This window comes from Mesocricetus auratus, unplaced genomic scaffold, assembly GCF_017639785.1.
Source record: "Mesocricetus auratus isolate SY011 unplaced genomic scaffold, BCM_Maur_2.0 Super-Scaffold_100007, whole genome shotgun sequence".
NCBI classification, from domain to species: domain Eukaryota; kingdom Metazoa; phylum Chordata; class Mammalia; order Rodentia; family Cricetidae; genus Mesocricetus; species Mesocricetus auratus.
The window spans coordinates 92,958,930-92,975,715 of record NW_024429191.1 but is presented as its reverse complement, the minus strand read 5'-3'; the positions used below and the strand labels follow the sequence as shown (position 1 = coordinate 92,975,715).

The 16,786-nt window shown below is 47.1% G+C and overlaps 1 protein-coding gene, 1 long non-coding RNA gene and 1 pseudogene across 3 annotated transcripts in view; 1 reads left to right on the top strand and 2 right to left on the bottom strand.

Moving 5' to 3' along the window:
• The window catches only part of Unk (unk zinc finger), a 29,333-nt gene extending 18,728 nt beyond the window's left edge, over positions 1–10,605 (bottom strand). The window contains exon 1 of one of the 2 annotated variants that reach the window (XM_005069909.4): positions 10,417–10,605. In XM_005069909.4, coding sequence (XP_005069966.1) covers positions 10,417–10,520 — 104 coding nt within the window. In that variant the 5' untranslated portion in view covers positions 10,521–10,605. The remainder of the gene's footprint in view (positions 1–10,416) is intronic. The other variant, XM_013113394.3, reaches the window with a different exon arrangement.
• Positions 1,501–10,407, bottom strand: LOC121141564. The gene is made up of 3 exons (XR_005878522.1): positions 10,153–10,407; positions 4,307–4,554; positions 1,501–1,949 (listed from the first exon to the last, which is right to left on the bottom strand). It is a non-coding gene; the product is annotated as an uncharacterized LOC121141564 (long non-coding RNA).
• Positions 10,519–15,851, top strand: LOC101825309 (annotated as a pseudogene).
• The last annotated feature ends 935 nt before the right edge of the window (positions 15,852–16,786 follow it).

Below are 16,786 nucleotides of genomic sequence, written 5' to 3'. Positions count from 1 at the left end.
TCCGGTCTACAGATCAGGTTCCAGGACAGCCAGGGTTACACAGAGAGCCTGTCTCAAAAACAAACAAAGAAAAAAAAAAAAGAATTATCCATATCAGTGTTGGAGAGCACAGGAGAGTTAAAAACACTGGCTCACTCTTCCCAGACCTTGACTTTAAGTTTTTCTGTGCATAGCTGCTCTGAAAAATCCCTAATTTTAGTAGCATTTTGGTACATATACTTAAACTGACATATCACTTAATACACTGTTCCCTAACCAACCAAGTCTTTGGTCCTACAACAGTAGGTCAGCTTAGATAGCACGAGAGACCCAGGCCTCCAACAGAGCTCTGCAGGGCTGGAGAGCAGGAGGAGACATACAAGAAGTCTGTGCCCTGACTCGACGCTGACCAGGGACCCTATGGGTACCACCCCATTTGGGTGCAGAGGCCGCTGAGGAAGGCACCCAATTAAGGCTATTGAATGAGGTAGCAAGGCAGCTGAAAGGGGTGACTTGGGCTGAACACAAACCCTGGAAAGAAGCCAACTAAAGGGGTACATCGGTGCTGCAGCACCAGGGGACTGAGTCTAGCCTGCTCTCCAGTGAGTCTGAGGCTGTGCAATTGCCAGAAGCCGCTCTTTGCTGCCATGTTTGCTGAGACACACATAAACACAACACACCCTGCTCCAGCTGGCTCTAAGCTCCACCTGTACGAGTTCAAGGAACCCTCACAGCAACCTGCCCTGTGGCTGTTCTCAGTAAACTGCACAATGGGCCTCAACACAGTTGGCATGACCATGAAACAGACCCCTTAACCACCCTGCTGGCTGCTATGCTTTAAGTGAGCTAAAGAAAAATACAAGTAACACCAAATAGGTACCCATGATACTGCTTTGAGAGTGTGCCAAGCAACAGGTCTGTCGGGCCACACAATACAAGTTACTAAAAACAAGAGTCAGGTGTGGTGGCACACACCTTTAATCCTAATACTCAGGTGGCAGAGGCAGATGGATCTTTAGGAGTTTGGAGCCAGCCTGGTCTATATAGCAAATTCCAGGCCAGCCAAGCAAGGCTATATATCTAGATGAAGGAAGGAGAGGAGGAAGGCGGGGAGGTAGAGACAAGTATTATCTTTAAACACAAACACCATAGGCAAAGAACTATTACATCAATAGTAAAATATGTGAGTTTTCAAATAGGAGATGTAAGTATTGATTTCTGATTTATACTATGGGTTTTTTTTTGTTTTTGTTTTTTTTTTTGGTTTTTCAAGGTTTCTCTGTGTAGCTCTGGCTGTCCTGGAACTCGCTCTGTAGACCAGGCTGTCTTCCAACTCACAGAGATCTGTCTGCTTCTGCCTCTTGAGTGCTTGGATTAATGGCGTGCACCACCACTGCCCAGCTTTATTTATACTATGTTTAAACAGACTTTACTCACACAAGCCTAAAGAACCAGATCAACATATACCCAACACTGTGTAAATAAATTAACATCAAAAGACACAGTAAATAACAAAATTAATAAAAACTAGTTAAAATTTTAATCAATAACTTTTTTTCTGGAACACATCTACTTCTCTTCCGTGAGAAGGGTTAGGGTTAGGGTTAGCGTTAGGGTTTTGCAAATAGGCCAGATTTCCTTGGAAGAATGAGCCCTGAACCTCCCACTCCTCATAAGAAGCCAGTCTTTCAGGACTCACGGTGGCCATGCAGGAGATAATGAGTCAATGCTTAACATGGGAAGCAAACTGTGGCATAAATAGTAGACAGGGAGGCAATGTTTGGACAAACTCAAGTACGACACGACGTAACTGTCATAGGCCTCATTTTCTTCTTTAGCTCCTAACAAACCGAGCCACCAACAGGAAAAAGGTCACCACACAGAGAATGCTACGACATTTTTTACTTGTTAGACTCCTTTCCATCTTCTCTTTCTCCTCAGCTCTCGATACTGTTGTCAAATTCTACACACTGGCAAAGAAAAAAGGGGTGAAAATTGAGGTATTTTGCAGAGAAATGATAAAAGGTTTGCTGTGGTTAGTACAACGAATGCAGATAGACCAACCTAAATGCTTGGAACACATGGGCTGCTCGTGCAACCCTGAAGCCATCTCAATGTCTCTAACCCTTTACAGACACTCTCTCCACCTGCCTCCCACCCTCAGAAGTAAAACCAGTTCATTTCATAAAGCCACTGGGGAAACACGTTTCTCCTTTTAGGAGCTGTCAATTTACAGACAACATAAACAACCATTAGGCTTCTCAAACACGTTGTGAGAATCTACTCGGCTGAGAAGCTCTCCAACCTTCCCACATGCGGACAGGCATTCACTGAAGCCCAGACTACAAACGCAGACGTTGGAAGGCTGGGAGGGGGACACTGTGGGGCTTCCTGCAAATCACAAGCTTTCTCATATTGAACCGAAGGCTGCTGAGCCTTGGCAACAAGTCATATGCTCAAAAGACTCCTTACAGTAGTAATTTTTATTCCAACTGTAAAGCTCACACAGCTTAAACCCACTGAAGTTTACAGTTCATAGTTTTCAGTGTGTTCGGTCATGTGCAGCCACTGGTCTGGGAATGGACCTCAGTTGGTCAAGTGCTTGCCTGTATGAATGAAGGCTTGGCTAGACACCCAGGATCACATAAAGCACGCACTACAATCTCATCACTCAGGTGGAGGCAAGAAGATCAGAAGTTCAAGGTCATACTTGGTGGAAAAGCAGTTTGAGGCCAGCCTAAGCCAGCTGAGACAATGCCTTAAAAAGTGGGTGAGGGGTGGGCACAACAGGGAGGTGGTGAGGCCGTGGTGAGCCTGGGAGGGAAGGAGAGCCACAAACACACAGTTTGAAAATGTCACAATGGCCGGGCTGTGATGGAGCACACCTTTAATCCCAGCACTCGGGAGGCAGAGGCAGGCGAATCTCTGTGAGTTTGAGGCCAGCCTGGTCTACAAGATCAAGTTCCAGGGCAGCCTCTAAAGCCACAGAGAAACCCTGTCTTGAAAAAAAAAAAAAAAAGAAAAGAAAATGTCACAATGAACCAGGCAGTGGGGCACTCAGAAGGTCTCTGGATTTAAGGCCAGCCTGGTCTACAAAGAGAGAGTTCCAGGACAGCCAAGACTACATAGTGAAACCCTGTCTCAAAAATAGAAAAAAGCACAACAACAACAAAAGTTATAAGGATACCTAACACATGATGTGCCAATTTTAAAAAATAAAGATAATTTTTAAAGCAGAAAAAAGTGTCAAGGGGCATGTAACCCAGCACAGGGGCAGAAGCAGGCAGCTCTCTGTGAGCTCTAAGCCTGTGTGACAGTGAGTTTCAGAACAGCCAGGGCCACTTAGAGAGGCCCTGACTCAAAAGAAAAGAAAAGAAAGAAAAGAAAAACAGTATAATAATCTCAGCTGTGTAATTTCAGAATATTCCCAGTGAACAAAAAATAAATCTCATGAACTGTTTTATCCATGTTTCTCCTGGTATCTGTTTCCAGGTATTTTAAAATTGGCTAGGGTGAATCTACATACTATAGGCTATAGTATAGAATGCTGCATGTCTAGCTGACACCAAACCAAAATTCTTAGCATTTTTTTTTTGGTTTTTTCGAGCTAAGAATGGCTGAAAAATTTACATTCAGCATCCATAATTCATTAGTGTACCTCAAATTCATCCATGTTAAAGGGGAAGACAGAGGCCAGACATGGTAATGCATGCATTTAACCTTTAATCCCAGCACTCAGGAGGCAGAGGCAGATGAATCTCTGTGAGTTCCAGCCCAGCCTGGTCTATATAGAAAATTCCAGGTCAGCCAGGGCTACATGTACAGATTCTGTCTCAAAAATGAAAATAAAGGGATGGGAGGTAGTATACTTGGATTAGCCACAACTGTCCAAAGTTGCAACTTGAAAACATAGAAGACGTACTTTGCTAGTGGGGAACCCTTCCTTAGGATCAAATACAAGTTGGATAAAAGAACAACGGGGCTGGAGAGATGGCTCAGCGGTTAAGAGCACTGGCTGCTCTTCCAGAGGTCCTGAGTTCAATTCCCACCAATCAATGATGGCTCCCAACCATCTATAGTGGGAACTGATGCCCTCTTCTGGCACAAAGGCATACATGAAGATAGAGCTCTCATACATAAAATAAACAAATCTGAAAAAAACTTTAATTATTAAAGAAATATTGTCCAGTTTGGAAACCCAGCCAGAGGCCTTTCTCTGGACGGCTCCGCTTTCACAGCCAGGCAAAGGTCTCTCGAGAAAGCAGCCTGTGTGCTGCTCAGGCTGCAGGCTCTAGTGACCCAAGTATGCACATGGCTGAGACCTCACCTTCAGGCATCGCATGGGGTTCTGGGAGCGGGAAGCAGTAGGTCCAGGAGGGTGTCTTGTTCTCTGCACTTACACGGGGTGCTATCTCCAGAGAAGTCCACAGACTGTGCCCAAGATGCACTGTTCTAAGTTGTTTTGAGCTGTCCAGCTGCCCTCACCAATAAGTCAGTCTTTGTAGGACGACAAAACCACCAGTCAAAGCAGATGCATATGGACTGAGGGGAAGCTTTCTTTAGTGTCTAACATAGCTGGATTAAAACAAAGAAACTTAACAATTAAGCAGATCTGAACTTTAATCATTACTTTAAACAGCAGTTCACGGGTGTCAGGCTCAAGAGTCTAGTCTCAACACCTACTAATGGGATCTGGGGAGTCTGACTTAAGGCCTCAATGAGCCCTTTTGTTCAAAGAAAATTAATTTGATTAACATATAAATAAGATCAAAAAAGGATTACTGGGGGCTGGAAAGATGGCTCAGAGGTTAAGAGCAATGACTGCTGTTCCAGAGGTCCTGAGTTCAATTCCCAGCAACCTCATGGTGGCTCACAACTATCTATAATGCGACCTGGTGCCCTCTTCTGGTGTGCAGACAGAACACTGCAAAATAAATAAATAAAATCTTTAAAAGACACTGACACTTACAACTTGTTCAGTGAGTGACTTGTGTTGCTCATAGTTGAACTCTAGTAATGTATATGTGGTTTTATTGTAATTTCCAATGATTTAAATACATGTTCACTTCCTGAATTTTCCAAAACACAATCAGACTTCTTTCCTTGTTTTGGTTTTTCCAGACAGGGTTTCTCTGTGTAGCTTTGGAGCCTAACTGGGCACTCATCTGTAGAGCAGGCTGGCCTTGAACTCAGATCTGCCTGCCTCTGCCTCCCAGATGCTGGGACTAAAGGCGTGCGCCACTATCACTCGGCTAAAACTTCCTATTCTTAACTCTGGTTTCCTGGCTTAAATTTAGCCCTTTTCAAGAACACATGTGGTTCTTAAGCTGGAAATGAATACACATATACGCAAGCACGGACATCATTTTCCTGAGAGCTAATCAAATACTTGGAACTAGACAATAGACAGAACTCTGATATTATATTTTCTGCAAGCATTGGATTGATTCCTCAAGCGTAGGACAAGTGCGACAACTATTTGCTAAAAGGATTATTTCAAGTCCCTTAATGCAAGATTACTGAAAAGATTTGGGGCCCCACAGTGGTGGTGCACACCTTTAATCCCAAGGCAGAAACAGGTGGATGTCTATGAGTTCAAGGTCAGCCTGGTTTACAGAGGGAGTTCCAGGACAGCCAGGGCTGCTGCACAGAGAAACCCTGTCTAGAAAGCAAAACAAAAGATTAGGGAACCATCAAAATGACTATCCTTCAAACTACTCTTGTTTGGTTTTTTTGAGACAAGGTTTCACTGTGTAGCTCTGGCTGTCCTGGAACTGGTTTTGTAGACCAGGCTGGTCTCCAACTCACAGAGATCCACCTGCTTCTGCCTCCAGAGTACTGGGATTAAATTAAAGTTAAGCACCACCACCACCTGGCCTTTCAAACTACTCTTCATTTAAACCTTCTGGCTTCGGGAGTGTTCAAAAGCCTGCCTGGTCACACATCTATAATCCCAGTGTCTGGGAGATGGAGGCAGGGGGTCAGTAGTAGTTTAGAGTCCTCTTCCGCACAAACCCCACCTCAATCAAAACAAACCAACAACAAAAAAGCAATGGGAACAGGCTCCTGAAAGGAAGACAGACAGGAAGATCATGAGTTTCAGGCAGGCTTGGCTTTATTCAGAGAACTGTCCCAAAGTCAACATGTTAGAAAGTTTCAACAGACAAAACATTTTGGGGCTAGAGATGGGTCAGCAGTTAAGAGCACACTGGCTGTGCTTCCAAAGGACTGAGGTTCAGTTCCCAGCACCCACATGACAGCTCACAACTCCAGCTACAGGGGGTCTGATTCCATCACACAGAGAAACACACAGGCAAAACATCAGTACACATAAAGTAAATTTAGGGGCTGGAGAGATGGCTCAGAGGTTAAGAGCACTGGCTGCTCTTCCAGAGGTCCTGAGTTCAATTCCAAGCAACCACATGGTGGCTCACAACCATTCATAATGAGATCTGTGCCCTCTTCTGGCCTGTGGACACCCATGCAGACAGAATACTGTACATGTAAAAAATTAATCTTTTTAGAAAAAAATTTAAAAACACAGTTGGGCATGGTGGCACATTCCTGTAATGCCACACTACTTGGAAGATAGGTGGAGGCAAGCGTATCTCAAATATTGAATGCCATGTCTGCCTGTGCTATGTAAAAAGACTCTAAAGAAATTTCTAGTTCACTAGACAGTGGTGGCTCACCCCTTTAATCCCAGCACTCTGGAGGCAGAGACAAGCAGATCTCTGTGAGTTTGAAGCGAGCCTGGTCTACAGAGTGAGTTCCAGGACAGACTCTAAAGCTACAGAGAAACCCTGTCTGAAAAAAAAAAAAAAAAAGAAGGAAAAAAGAAAAAAACAAAACCCTAATCCCCAAGGACAACTGAGTTCACCTTAGTGCTGAAGAACATACCAGGGACACCAAGTACACTACACCACCTGTGTCCTCACGCTTTCCAAACTCAGGTCTGGGTGATCAAGTTTTTCAAGTCATTGTTTCTGATTTCTCTGATTTTTTAGATAAAAAAATATATATATATACACAAAGACAAGAACATCAGTGACCTCCATCTTCCAGTTAGGCATGGGTACGTCGCTAATTCCTGTTGATTTAAAAGCTGCCTCAAGCTGGTGAGATGGGGCAGAAGGCACTTGCCACCAACTCTGATTCCTGGGACCCACCCGGAGAAAAGAAAGCTAACTCCCAAACACAGTCCTCAACAGAGAGAGAGACCCCAAATGTTCTAATAAGGAAAGAAAGATGCCTCAGGAGCCAAGTCCCATGATTACGCATCAACCCTCAAGGAATAGAAAAACAATGTCAAACAAGAATCAAGAGGACAAAAATTCAGATATCAGGACTGGAGGGATGCTTAGCAGATACGAGCACTGGCTGTTCTTGCCGAGAACCCTGGTTTGATTCCCAGCGCCCACATGGCAGCTCACAACCATCTGTAATTCCAAGGGCACCTGCCGCATCAGACACACATGTAGACAAAATCAGACACATAAAAATAACCGTTGAGCTGGGCAGTGGTGGCGCACGCCTTTAATCCCAGCACTCGGGAGGCAGAGGCAGGCGGATCTCTGTGAGTTCGAGGCCAGCCTGGTCTACAAAGTGAGTTCCAGGACAGCCTCCAAAGCCACAGAGAAACCCTGTCTCGAAAAACCAAAAAAAAACAAAACAAAACAAAACAAAAAAAAAGAGTTAGTTCCAGGGCAGCCTCCAAAGCCAGACCCTGTCTCGAAAAACCAATAATAATAATAATAATAATAATAATAATAATAATAATAATAATAGTAATAACTATTGTTGAAACTCAGACAACAAATGGGACATAGTGTCAACACCTTTAATCCAGTACTTGGGAGGCAGAGGCAGGTGGATCTCTGTGAGTTCAAACCCATCCCGGTCTACAGAGTGAGTTCCAGGAGGGCTACAGAGTGATAACCTGCCTTGAAAAACAGCAGCAAACAAGGCTGACACTGACAATTACCCTGCATCCACTCCTTTCATCTGTCAGAAAACCATCCTACTGTAACTTCATAGGACTCAATGACAACACGTGGACACACAGACTGAGCAACTTGTGTGGCCACGTCCTGTAAACCCAGAACCTTGGAGAATGAGGTAGAGAAGAGGATCCCTAGTGAGGAGCCCAGCTGAGCAACACAGTAAGCTCCAGGCTTGCCCAAGCTACACAGCAAGACCTCATCCTTCCAAAAACAAACAAGATGGCTGTGGAGACGGCTGTGTGGCTGAGAGTGTTTGCTGCACAGGCATGAGGACCTGAGTTCGAATCCTCATCGGGAAGTAAAAAGCCAGGCATAGCCACACATGTTCATAACCCCAGTGTTGGCAGGTCAGAGGAAGTGGACCCTAGGAGCTCCCTGGGTAGCCGGACTGGCCAAGCTTCAACTCAGTCAAAGAACCAATTTTTGTTTTTTAAAGATTTATTTTATGTCCACAGGTGTCTTTTTCTGCACACCAGGAGAAGGCATGGGATTCCCATGAGACTATAGTGTTGGGAATTGAACCCAGGACCTCTAGAAGAGCAGCCAGTGCTCTTAACCACCAAGCCATCTCTCCAGCCCCCAAATAACCTATCTTAAGGAACTAGGGAGTGACAGGACATCTGACCCGATGTCCTCCCCAAACTCCAAGTGCACAATGCATCACACACATATCCACAAAAAGAAACCAAGACTTATTCAAGTCGCTTTGGAATTGTACTGAAAGCCATGATCTAAGCAACCAGAGAGAATTAAAAAGTTTCCGAGTCCAGTGGCACAGATCTGCAATTCCCAGCTACTTGTGAGATCCTAGCTCAGAAACTAACAACTAAGTAATAAAATGGGGGTGTGAGTAACGCTACAGCTCAGTGGTAGAGCCCTCCCCAGGCTGCAGCATGGCAGAGTTGGTAAAGCACTCGCTGCCAAGCTGAGACATCTGAGTTCAGTCCCCACAACCCACACGGTGGGAGGAGAGAACCAATTCCTTCAACCCGTTCTGACTTACATGCATGTACATTTCCGTACAATTAAATAAATGTAATACAAAAATTAGTTCCATTGAAATTTACAGATTTGCAATCAAGATCACACTGCTGTGCAGCCGGCCAGATACTGTCAAGTGACGGTATTCTAATGTCAGACCTTCTTAACCAAAAGCAACCACAAGGCTGCAGAGAGAACTCCAGTAAGAAAGGACCAACAAGGGGGGGGCGGTAGTGGCGCATGCCTTTAATCCCAGAACTCGGGAGGCAGAGGCAGGCGGATCTCTGTGAGTTCGAGACCAGCCTGGGCTACAGAGCGAGTTCCAGGACAGCCTCCAAAACAACACAGAGAAACCCTGTCTCGAAAAACCAAAAAAAAAAAAAAAAAAAAATCAACAAACTTAAAGGCTGAGCTACACTGCAGTCACGCTTAGGCGCCAGCCAACATTAGAGACCCTGAAAACACATTTCCTGTAACCGATGGCCCCAGTCCCATCTCCCAAAAGGTCTGAATGTCAAGTCAGAGCTGCTCCTGCTGCTTTTTGGGTTTTCTGTATTCCCAACGGATGTTTCCTGGCTCACTCGAGTGTTGTTCAACCCCTCAGGTTCCGAAATCTCAATCTGCAACACCCACGTCGCTCAGGCGCTCCTGACACAGCGGGGAACGGAAGCCAACACGGCTTCACGAGGGGAGACTCAGCGCTGGCCTTTGTCCCGCAGCACCTAGGCCTGCTGTGCCGTGACAGCAGCGATGGCAGGGACCTAAGCTTGCACGCAAGCCGTTTTCCAGGGGCTTCCCATTTTGAAACTCTCCTTCACTGTCGGTATGAGACTCCCTCTCTTGCCAGACCCTGAAGGGGCCTGCAGAGCCACACAGCACCCTGGGGTGGGGGGTGGGGTCGCTCCCTCCCAGGCTGGACGGGGTAGCCTGCAAAGAGTGGTTCCGTGTCTGCACGTCTGACTGCTTAAGGGAACTCAAGCGTGGGTGATCCTCCTGGACGAGCTAACAGGCCGTCGAGATACAAAAGGGCCTCTCGGGTGCACGGAGGGCTTCTAGCAAACTCATTTCTAGTCAGCTCTAGGGCTGCTTGCTACAGAACTCGGCCTGTCATGTCGTGGACTCATCGCTCCCCGGGAGCCCGGGACTGTGGTTTCACGGTCTGGGGAGTATTCGGGCCTCCGAGGCCTACCCCGATAAGTGTGCACTCGGGACCCGAGCCGCTGCCTTCCCAGCTCGGAGGCCCAGACCGAGTTTCCCGCCCCACGGCCCGACCAAGAGGTTGGTGACAGTTGAGGAAGCTGGGACCGGCCCCAGCAGGCTGGAACCGGTCTGGGCCGAGCTGGAGAAGGCAGGGGGGGGGAGGGAGAGACAGCCTCGCGCTCTCCCTGCGCGCGTGACTCACGCTGGCCGCTGACGTCAGGCGTGCGCGCGCGGCGGGGGGGGCTCTACGTACGTGTAGTGCTGCGGTTTCTCGGGCTGTGCCTGCAGCACCTGAGCGGTAGCGGCCGGGGGCGCCGAGGAAGCTGCCGAGCCGCCGGGCCCGGGGCCCTTCGACATGGTCCTGTCTTCCTGCCTCTTCGCCGCTCCCCTTTTATTATTCAGTCTGCGCGGTCCGCGCCGAAGACCCACGGCGCCTGCGCCGCGCCACGAGAACGTGAAGACCCCCCGCACGGCAGCAAAGGTTGCTGGGAGTTGTGGTCCTCCTTTCGGCTGAAATTTTAGCGTTGGCACAGGGGCCCTGCCGAAGCGCAAGACCACAATACCCAGAGATCTTTGCGAAATGTGTCCCGGATGCTCAGGATGCGCGATGGCTTGTGGTAATTGTAGTCTAGTCGCTCTTAATGGTACCAGCGCGTTTTCAGTGTGGTAGGAGAGCTTTTCCTTGAAACTGGGACCTTCGGAGTACGAGAAGCCAGTTAGGGAGGCCCTAAACGATTCCACCGAGACTATTCCAAGTGTAATTACACCTCCAGCAGTGCAGTAATTACCTTGTCTCCGTACCAGTACAGTTTGCGCATGGATTCTAAAGGCAGCCTAGAGCATTGCCTCCAAACAAGCAAGCAAAACTTGTCAGCCAGCATCTTCTTGAGATGGTAGTAGCCTGTAAATCAACAGAGGAAGTACGCCGCTGGCAGCTTTGCCCTACACAGTATTGTTCCGTGCCTCATTAACGTTTAAACCTGGGCTCCCGAACTCAGTGACTGGCCCAAACACCGTGTTTCCAGTACGCTGAGGTCCAAGGGCGAACTTAATCTCTATCTAGCCCTCTTTTAGGTACTGGTAAACTGTTGAGAAGCGTCACGGTACACTCCATATGAAGAGCCAGGGTCTGAGTAAGGAATAAGTTATAATCTATTTTGGTTCCCCTTTCTGGGACAACCTCTTTGTTTGAGAAAATACAGGGCAATCATAGCCTCACATTTAGGCATTTGGTTTTATGAAACGATCTGGATATAATGTCACAAGACAGAGGAAGGAAAATCACAAGTTCCAGGCCAAACTGGGCTACATACTGAGACCCTATCTCAAAAGACAATAGCGGTGGTGGTGCACGCCTTTAACCCCAGCACTCAGAGGCAGAGGCAGAGGCAGGTGATCTCAGTGAGTTGGAGGCCAGCCTCGGCTACAGAGAGACAGGCGCTGGTGGCGCACACCTTTAATCCCAGCACTCGGGAAGCAGAGGAAAGTGGGTCTCTGTGAGTTCAAGCTCAGCCTGGTCTGCATAGCTAGTTTCAGGTCAGCTAGAGCTACCCTGTCTTAAATACTACACCAAGAACAACAAAATGGCAGGAGTGCTTTCTTCGCGAGGCTGGAAGCCTGAGTTCGATCCCTGGAACTGCCTGTAAAGGTGGAACGGGAGACCCGACTCCCCGAAGCTGTCCTTTTCACACGTGCCTGCCCCTCACATGTACACACAACCAAATAATAACAATGTCCATCACAGCAGCATCACCTGTTTTCTATACCCAGTCTATTTCAACTTCATTTTCTTTTGCTTGTGATATGTTTGTTGTTATTTTGCTTTACTTAATGTATTTAAATTTATTTTATGTGCATTGGTGTGAGGGTTTCAGATCCCCTGGAGCTGGAGATACAGACAGTTGTGAGCTGCCATGTGGGTGCTGGGAACTGAACCCGGGTCCTCTGAAAGAGCAGCCAGTGACCACTGAGTGCTGCCGCCCCCAATGCGCATTGTTGCCGTTGCTTTTGAGGCAGGCAGGCTTTGAACTTGATACATAGATCAGGCTAGACTTGAACTCACGGAGGCCCACCTGCCTCTGGTTCCCAAGTGCCAGGATTACAGGTGTGAGTCCCCACACCAAATCAAATCTACCGTTTCAAATTGATTTGTTTAGTTAAATGAGACCATTTTAGTTAATAATGGTCTCATTAAAGAAATGTATCTGGGCTGTGATGTAACTTAGTTGGTATAAACCTGCACGGGAGCCGGGCGTTGGTAGCGCACGCCTTTTTTTTTTTTTTTTTTTTTTTTGGTTTTTCAAGACAGGGTTTTTCTGTATTGTTTTGGAGGCTGTCCTGAAACTCACTCTGTAGACCAGGCTGGCCTCGAACTCACAGAGATCCGCCTGCCTCTGCCTCCGGAGTGGTGGCGCACGCCTTTAATCCCAGCACTCGGGAGGCAGAGGCAGGCGGATCTCTGTGAGTTCGAGACCAGCCTGGACTACCGAGTGAGTTCCAGGACAGCCTCCAAAGCCACAGAGAAACCCTGTCTCGAAAAACCAAAAAAATAAAATAAAATAAACCTGCACGGAGCCTGAATTTTGTCTTCTGCACCAAATAAACCTGTAATTCCTGCCCTTAGACAAGGTGAGAGCAGGAGGGTCAGGAGCTAAGATCATCTCAGTTATAGTGGATCCAAGGATCTATATAGCAAGACCCTGTTTGGAAAAAAAAAGAAAAAAAGGGCTGTTGAGATAGCTCAGGGTTGAAAGCGCTTGCTACCAAGTGTGAAATCTCAGTTTGATCCCTTGCATTGTGGGAGAAGAGAACGGGTTCCATACTTGCACCGGGGAGAAAATAAATGCAATTTAAAAACCCTTAAAGAGAGAAGCTGGGTGAACTTGTTGATAAACACGTTTAATCCTCTCACTTGGACACAGAGGAGATGGATCTCTGCGAGTCTGAGGCCAGTTTGGTCTAAACTGCAAGTTCGAGGCCAGTTCCACTCTCCGTAGTGAGAGCCTCTCTCGAAAGAAACGAGGTGGGAGGCACACTGAAAGCTCATTTCAAAAGATCTGAAGGGTAGGAGAGGGTGGAGCAAATGGAAATTGTTAGTGTTCGAGAACGACACAAACTTTTTCTTTTTTCAAGTTCTGTGTAACCTCACTTGGGAAGCCAATTTGTCAGCTTACAAAGCTGACAAACTGGTATTTCCTAAACAGGCTAAGTCAATTGTCTTGCCAACTAGAGCTGTTTGAAGATGAGCTATTCCAAAAGGACAAATAGAAATGATAGCAAGCTGCTTTATTCTTAGGATTAAATCCAAAGAATTGGTTTGATTTGTTCCTCGAAGTCCCCAAGTGTGAACTCACTACAGAAACCATGGCTCATAGATTTAATTTTTAATGATGAGCAAGCATCTAACACAAGCTTCCGAGTAAGCATGTACTGTAGAATTAGGAGATGATATCATCCAGATTGCTTAATTTACTGAAGAGGGAATCGAAACCCAGAAAAGTAGCTTGCGGAAAGTCACTCAGCAAGTTAATGAAGGGAAAGGAGCCGGCCGAGGACAGCAGTCGATGGATGCGGCATCACTCTGAAGTGTGTGGGACCAAACCCGGGCTCCCCGCACCGTGTCCGGCAAGTCCACTGTGCTCCTGACCCCCACCTCACTCACTCTGTCTTGATTGTGTTGGGCTTTCGGCTCCTCCCCGTTTCCTTGCTGCTTTTCCTCGCACTGGTCAGTTCAGGGAAAAGGAAACCAGCATTAACTGTCACCAGAGAGGGAATGCCCCACTCTGGCCATTCTTGGATGGACGAGTTACATCTTTATCTTGTTGGGTTTTTTTCCCCCTCGAGGCAGGTTTGAGATTTCCCTTGACAGTTACCAAAACCCAGAGAAAAATAACTGAGTGCGACGGTTCATGAATGTAATCCTGGCACTCAAGAAGCAGACAGCAGCAGGCTGTGGAAGATGGGTGTGGCAGCATGGGCCTTTAACCCCAGGACTTGGGAGACAGAGACAGACAGATCCCTGAGTTTGAGGCCAGTCCGGTCTACTGAGCTATTTCTAGGACAGCCATGGTTGCATAGAGAAACCGTGTCTTGAAAAACAGAAAAGAGGACTGGAGAGATGGCTCAGTGATTAAGAGCACTAGCTCTTCTTCCTGAGGACCTGGGTTCAATTCCCAGCACCCACATGGCAGCCCACAGCTGTCTGTAACTCAAGTTCCAAGGGATCTGTTACCTTCATGCACACAAAATAAAAGCTAAATAAATTATTTAAAAAAAAAACTCATTCGCTGGGTGTTGGTGTCACATGCCTTTAATCCCAGCACTTGGAGAGGCAGAGGAAACCGGATCTCTGTGAGTTTGAGACCAGCCTGGTCTATAGACCGAGTTCCAGGACAGCCTCCAAAGCCACAGAGAAACCCTGTCTCAGAAAAAAAAAAAAGATTCATTACTTAAAAAAAGAAAACAAGGCCAACCTGGGCTACATGAGACCCTATCTCCAAGAACAAATTAGGTAAATAATAAAGCTGTGCGGTGTTACGAGGACTCTAGAGCCAAGTGTGGTGGGTCACACAGTCTAAGTCCTCAGAAGGCTGAGGCAGCAGGAGAGCAACACAAGATATACTGGACTACACAGTGATTTCCAGGGTAGCCTGGGCTATAGAATAAGACCCTGTCTCTCAAAGGGGATGAAGTAGACACATTGTCTCATTCACACACCTGAAATCCCAGCCCTCCCGGTGACAGCAATGCCTATCTTGGCAATATAGGGGATTCCAGGCCAATCTGACCTAATTAAGGAAACCTAATCTCAACAACGCAAGGGATTGGGGGTGTTGCTCAGTGATTGAAGGCTTGCCCAGCTCGGGCCAAGCCCAGGATCCCTAGCATTACAAAAAAAAAAATCACAATCAAGGCAAGCATGACCAGGCACAGCCATGGCCCAGACAGCACCCAGACAATGAGGTCCCCGACGGCACCCAGTGTCACCGCAAGACCTACATCACCACTGCCCTCGGTGGCCTCATTGGCGGCATAGGCTCAGCTTACAGCGTAGTACTCCACCCAGCAGACTCCCACCTGGAAGCAATGGCCAGGGCTGTTCAGTACATGTTCACTGCAGCTGCCGTTGGAGCTATGTTTCCCCTTGCCACCTATGTCAGTGCCCAAGTCTGAGAGAAGCCGGATGACCCCCTGAACTACTTCATCGGAGGCTGCGCGGCAGGCCTGACCCTGGGAGCAGGCACTCAACAACCATGGGACTGCAGTGGTAAGCTGCATATACACGGGCACTGTGGCCACACTGTTCAAGACTGGCAAGCTGGAAAGCTGGGACCTCTTCGCCCCCCCCCAGGTGTGAGCAGAACCCCCACAGCAAATAAACACTGTGTGTCCCTGTGGGGGGAAAAGTCGCAATCTAAAATTAAAACTTTGGGAGGAATTCTCTGTCAAAGATGCTTCCTTCGTCTTTTCAAATTATGCATTTTCTGCTCCACGTTTACAGCTCCAAGTTGACCTTTGGGCCAGGTGTGGCGATGTAGACTCTGTTACTAACATAATTGATCATTGAGGCTTACCATGTCAAATATTCAGCTACGCTCTACCCTGAAACAAATTCATGCTAAAACTGACAGCATAGCCAGGCAATGGTGGCGCACGCCTTTAATCCCAGCACTTGGGAAGGGAGGCAGAGGCAGGCGGATCTCTGTGAGTTTGAGAACAGCCTGGTGTACAGAGTGAGTTCCAGGACAACTTCCAAAGCCACAGAGAAACCCTGTCTTGAAAATTGAAAAACCAAAAAAAAAGAGGCCACGGCAGGAAGATGGAGAATTACAGGCAGCCTGTGTCAGTTTTCTGAGTTTTGACTGATTATCTTAAGCTTGGTTTGGTGTTTCATATATTTGAATAATGCAATATGCTGAAGACAGTTTGACAGTTCTGTAAGCAAGAGTAAAGACTGGGATTTTGCTGTTTTGTTTTTCTAGACAGGGTTTCTCTGTGTAGCCTTGGCTGTCATGGAATTTGCTCTGTAAATCAGGCTGGCCTTGAATTCAGAGATCCACCTGTCTCTGCCTCCCTAATGCTGGGATTAAACGTGCGCTCCACCCTCCTCTCCCCAAAATTGGGATTTTTTTTGTAATGCTGGAGAGATGACTCAGTGATTAAGAGCACTTGCTGCTTTTGCAGAGGACCTGGGTTCAACACCCAGCACCCACACGGTGGCTCACAACCACCCATAAATCCAATGCCCTATTCTGACTTCTGACACCAGCAAAATATTCATACACTTAATGTAAATAACCCTGTCCAGGTGAGGAGGCACACAGCTTTAATCCCAGCACTTGGGAGGCAGAGACAGGTGGATCCCTGGGTTTGAGGCCAGCCTGGTCTACAGAGGGAGTGAGTTCCAGGACAGCCAGGGTTATGCAGACACACCCTGTTTCAAACAAAACAAAAGTACAAATATTACAGTTTCTATAATCTGTGTGGTTTTTGTCAGAAGTAATAGTTATGAAGTACAAGCATCACGCAAGGGCACGGCCTGGCTGGCCTCAAATCTTCTATGTGGATTAGTCTGGCCACAAATGTAGAGATCAGCTTACCTCTGAGTCTCTGAAGTGCTGAGA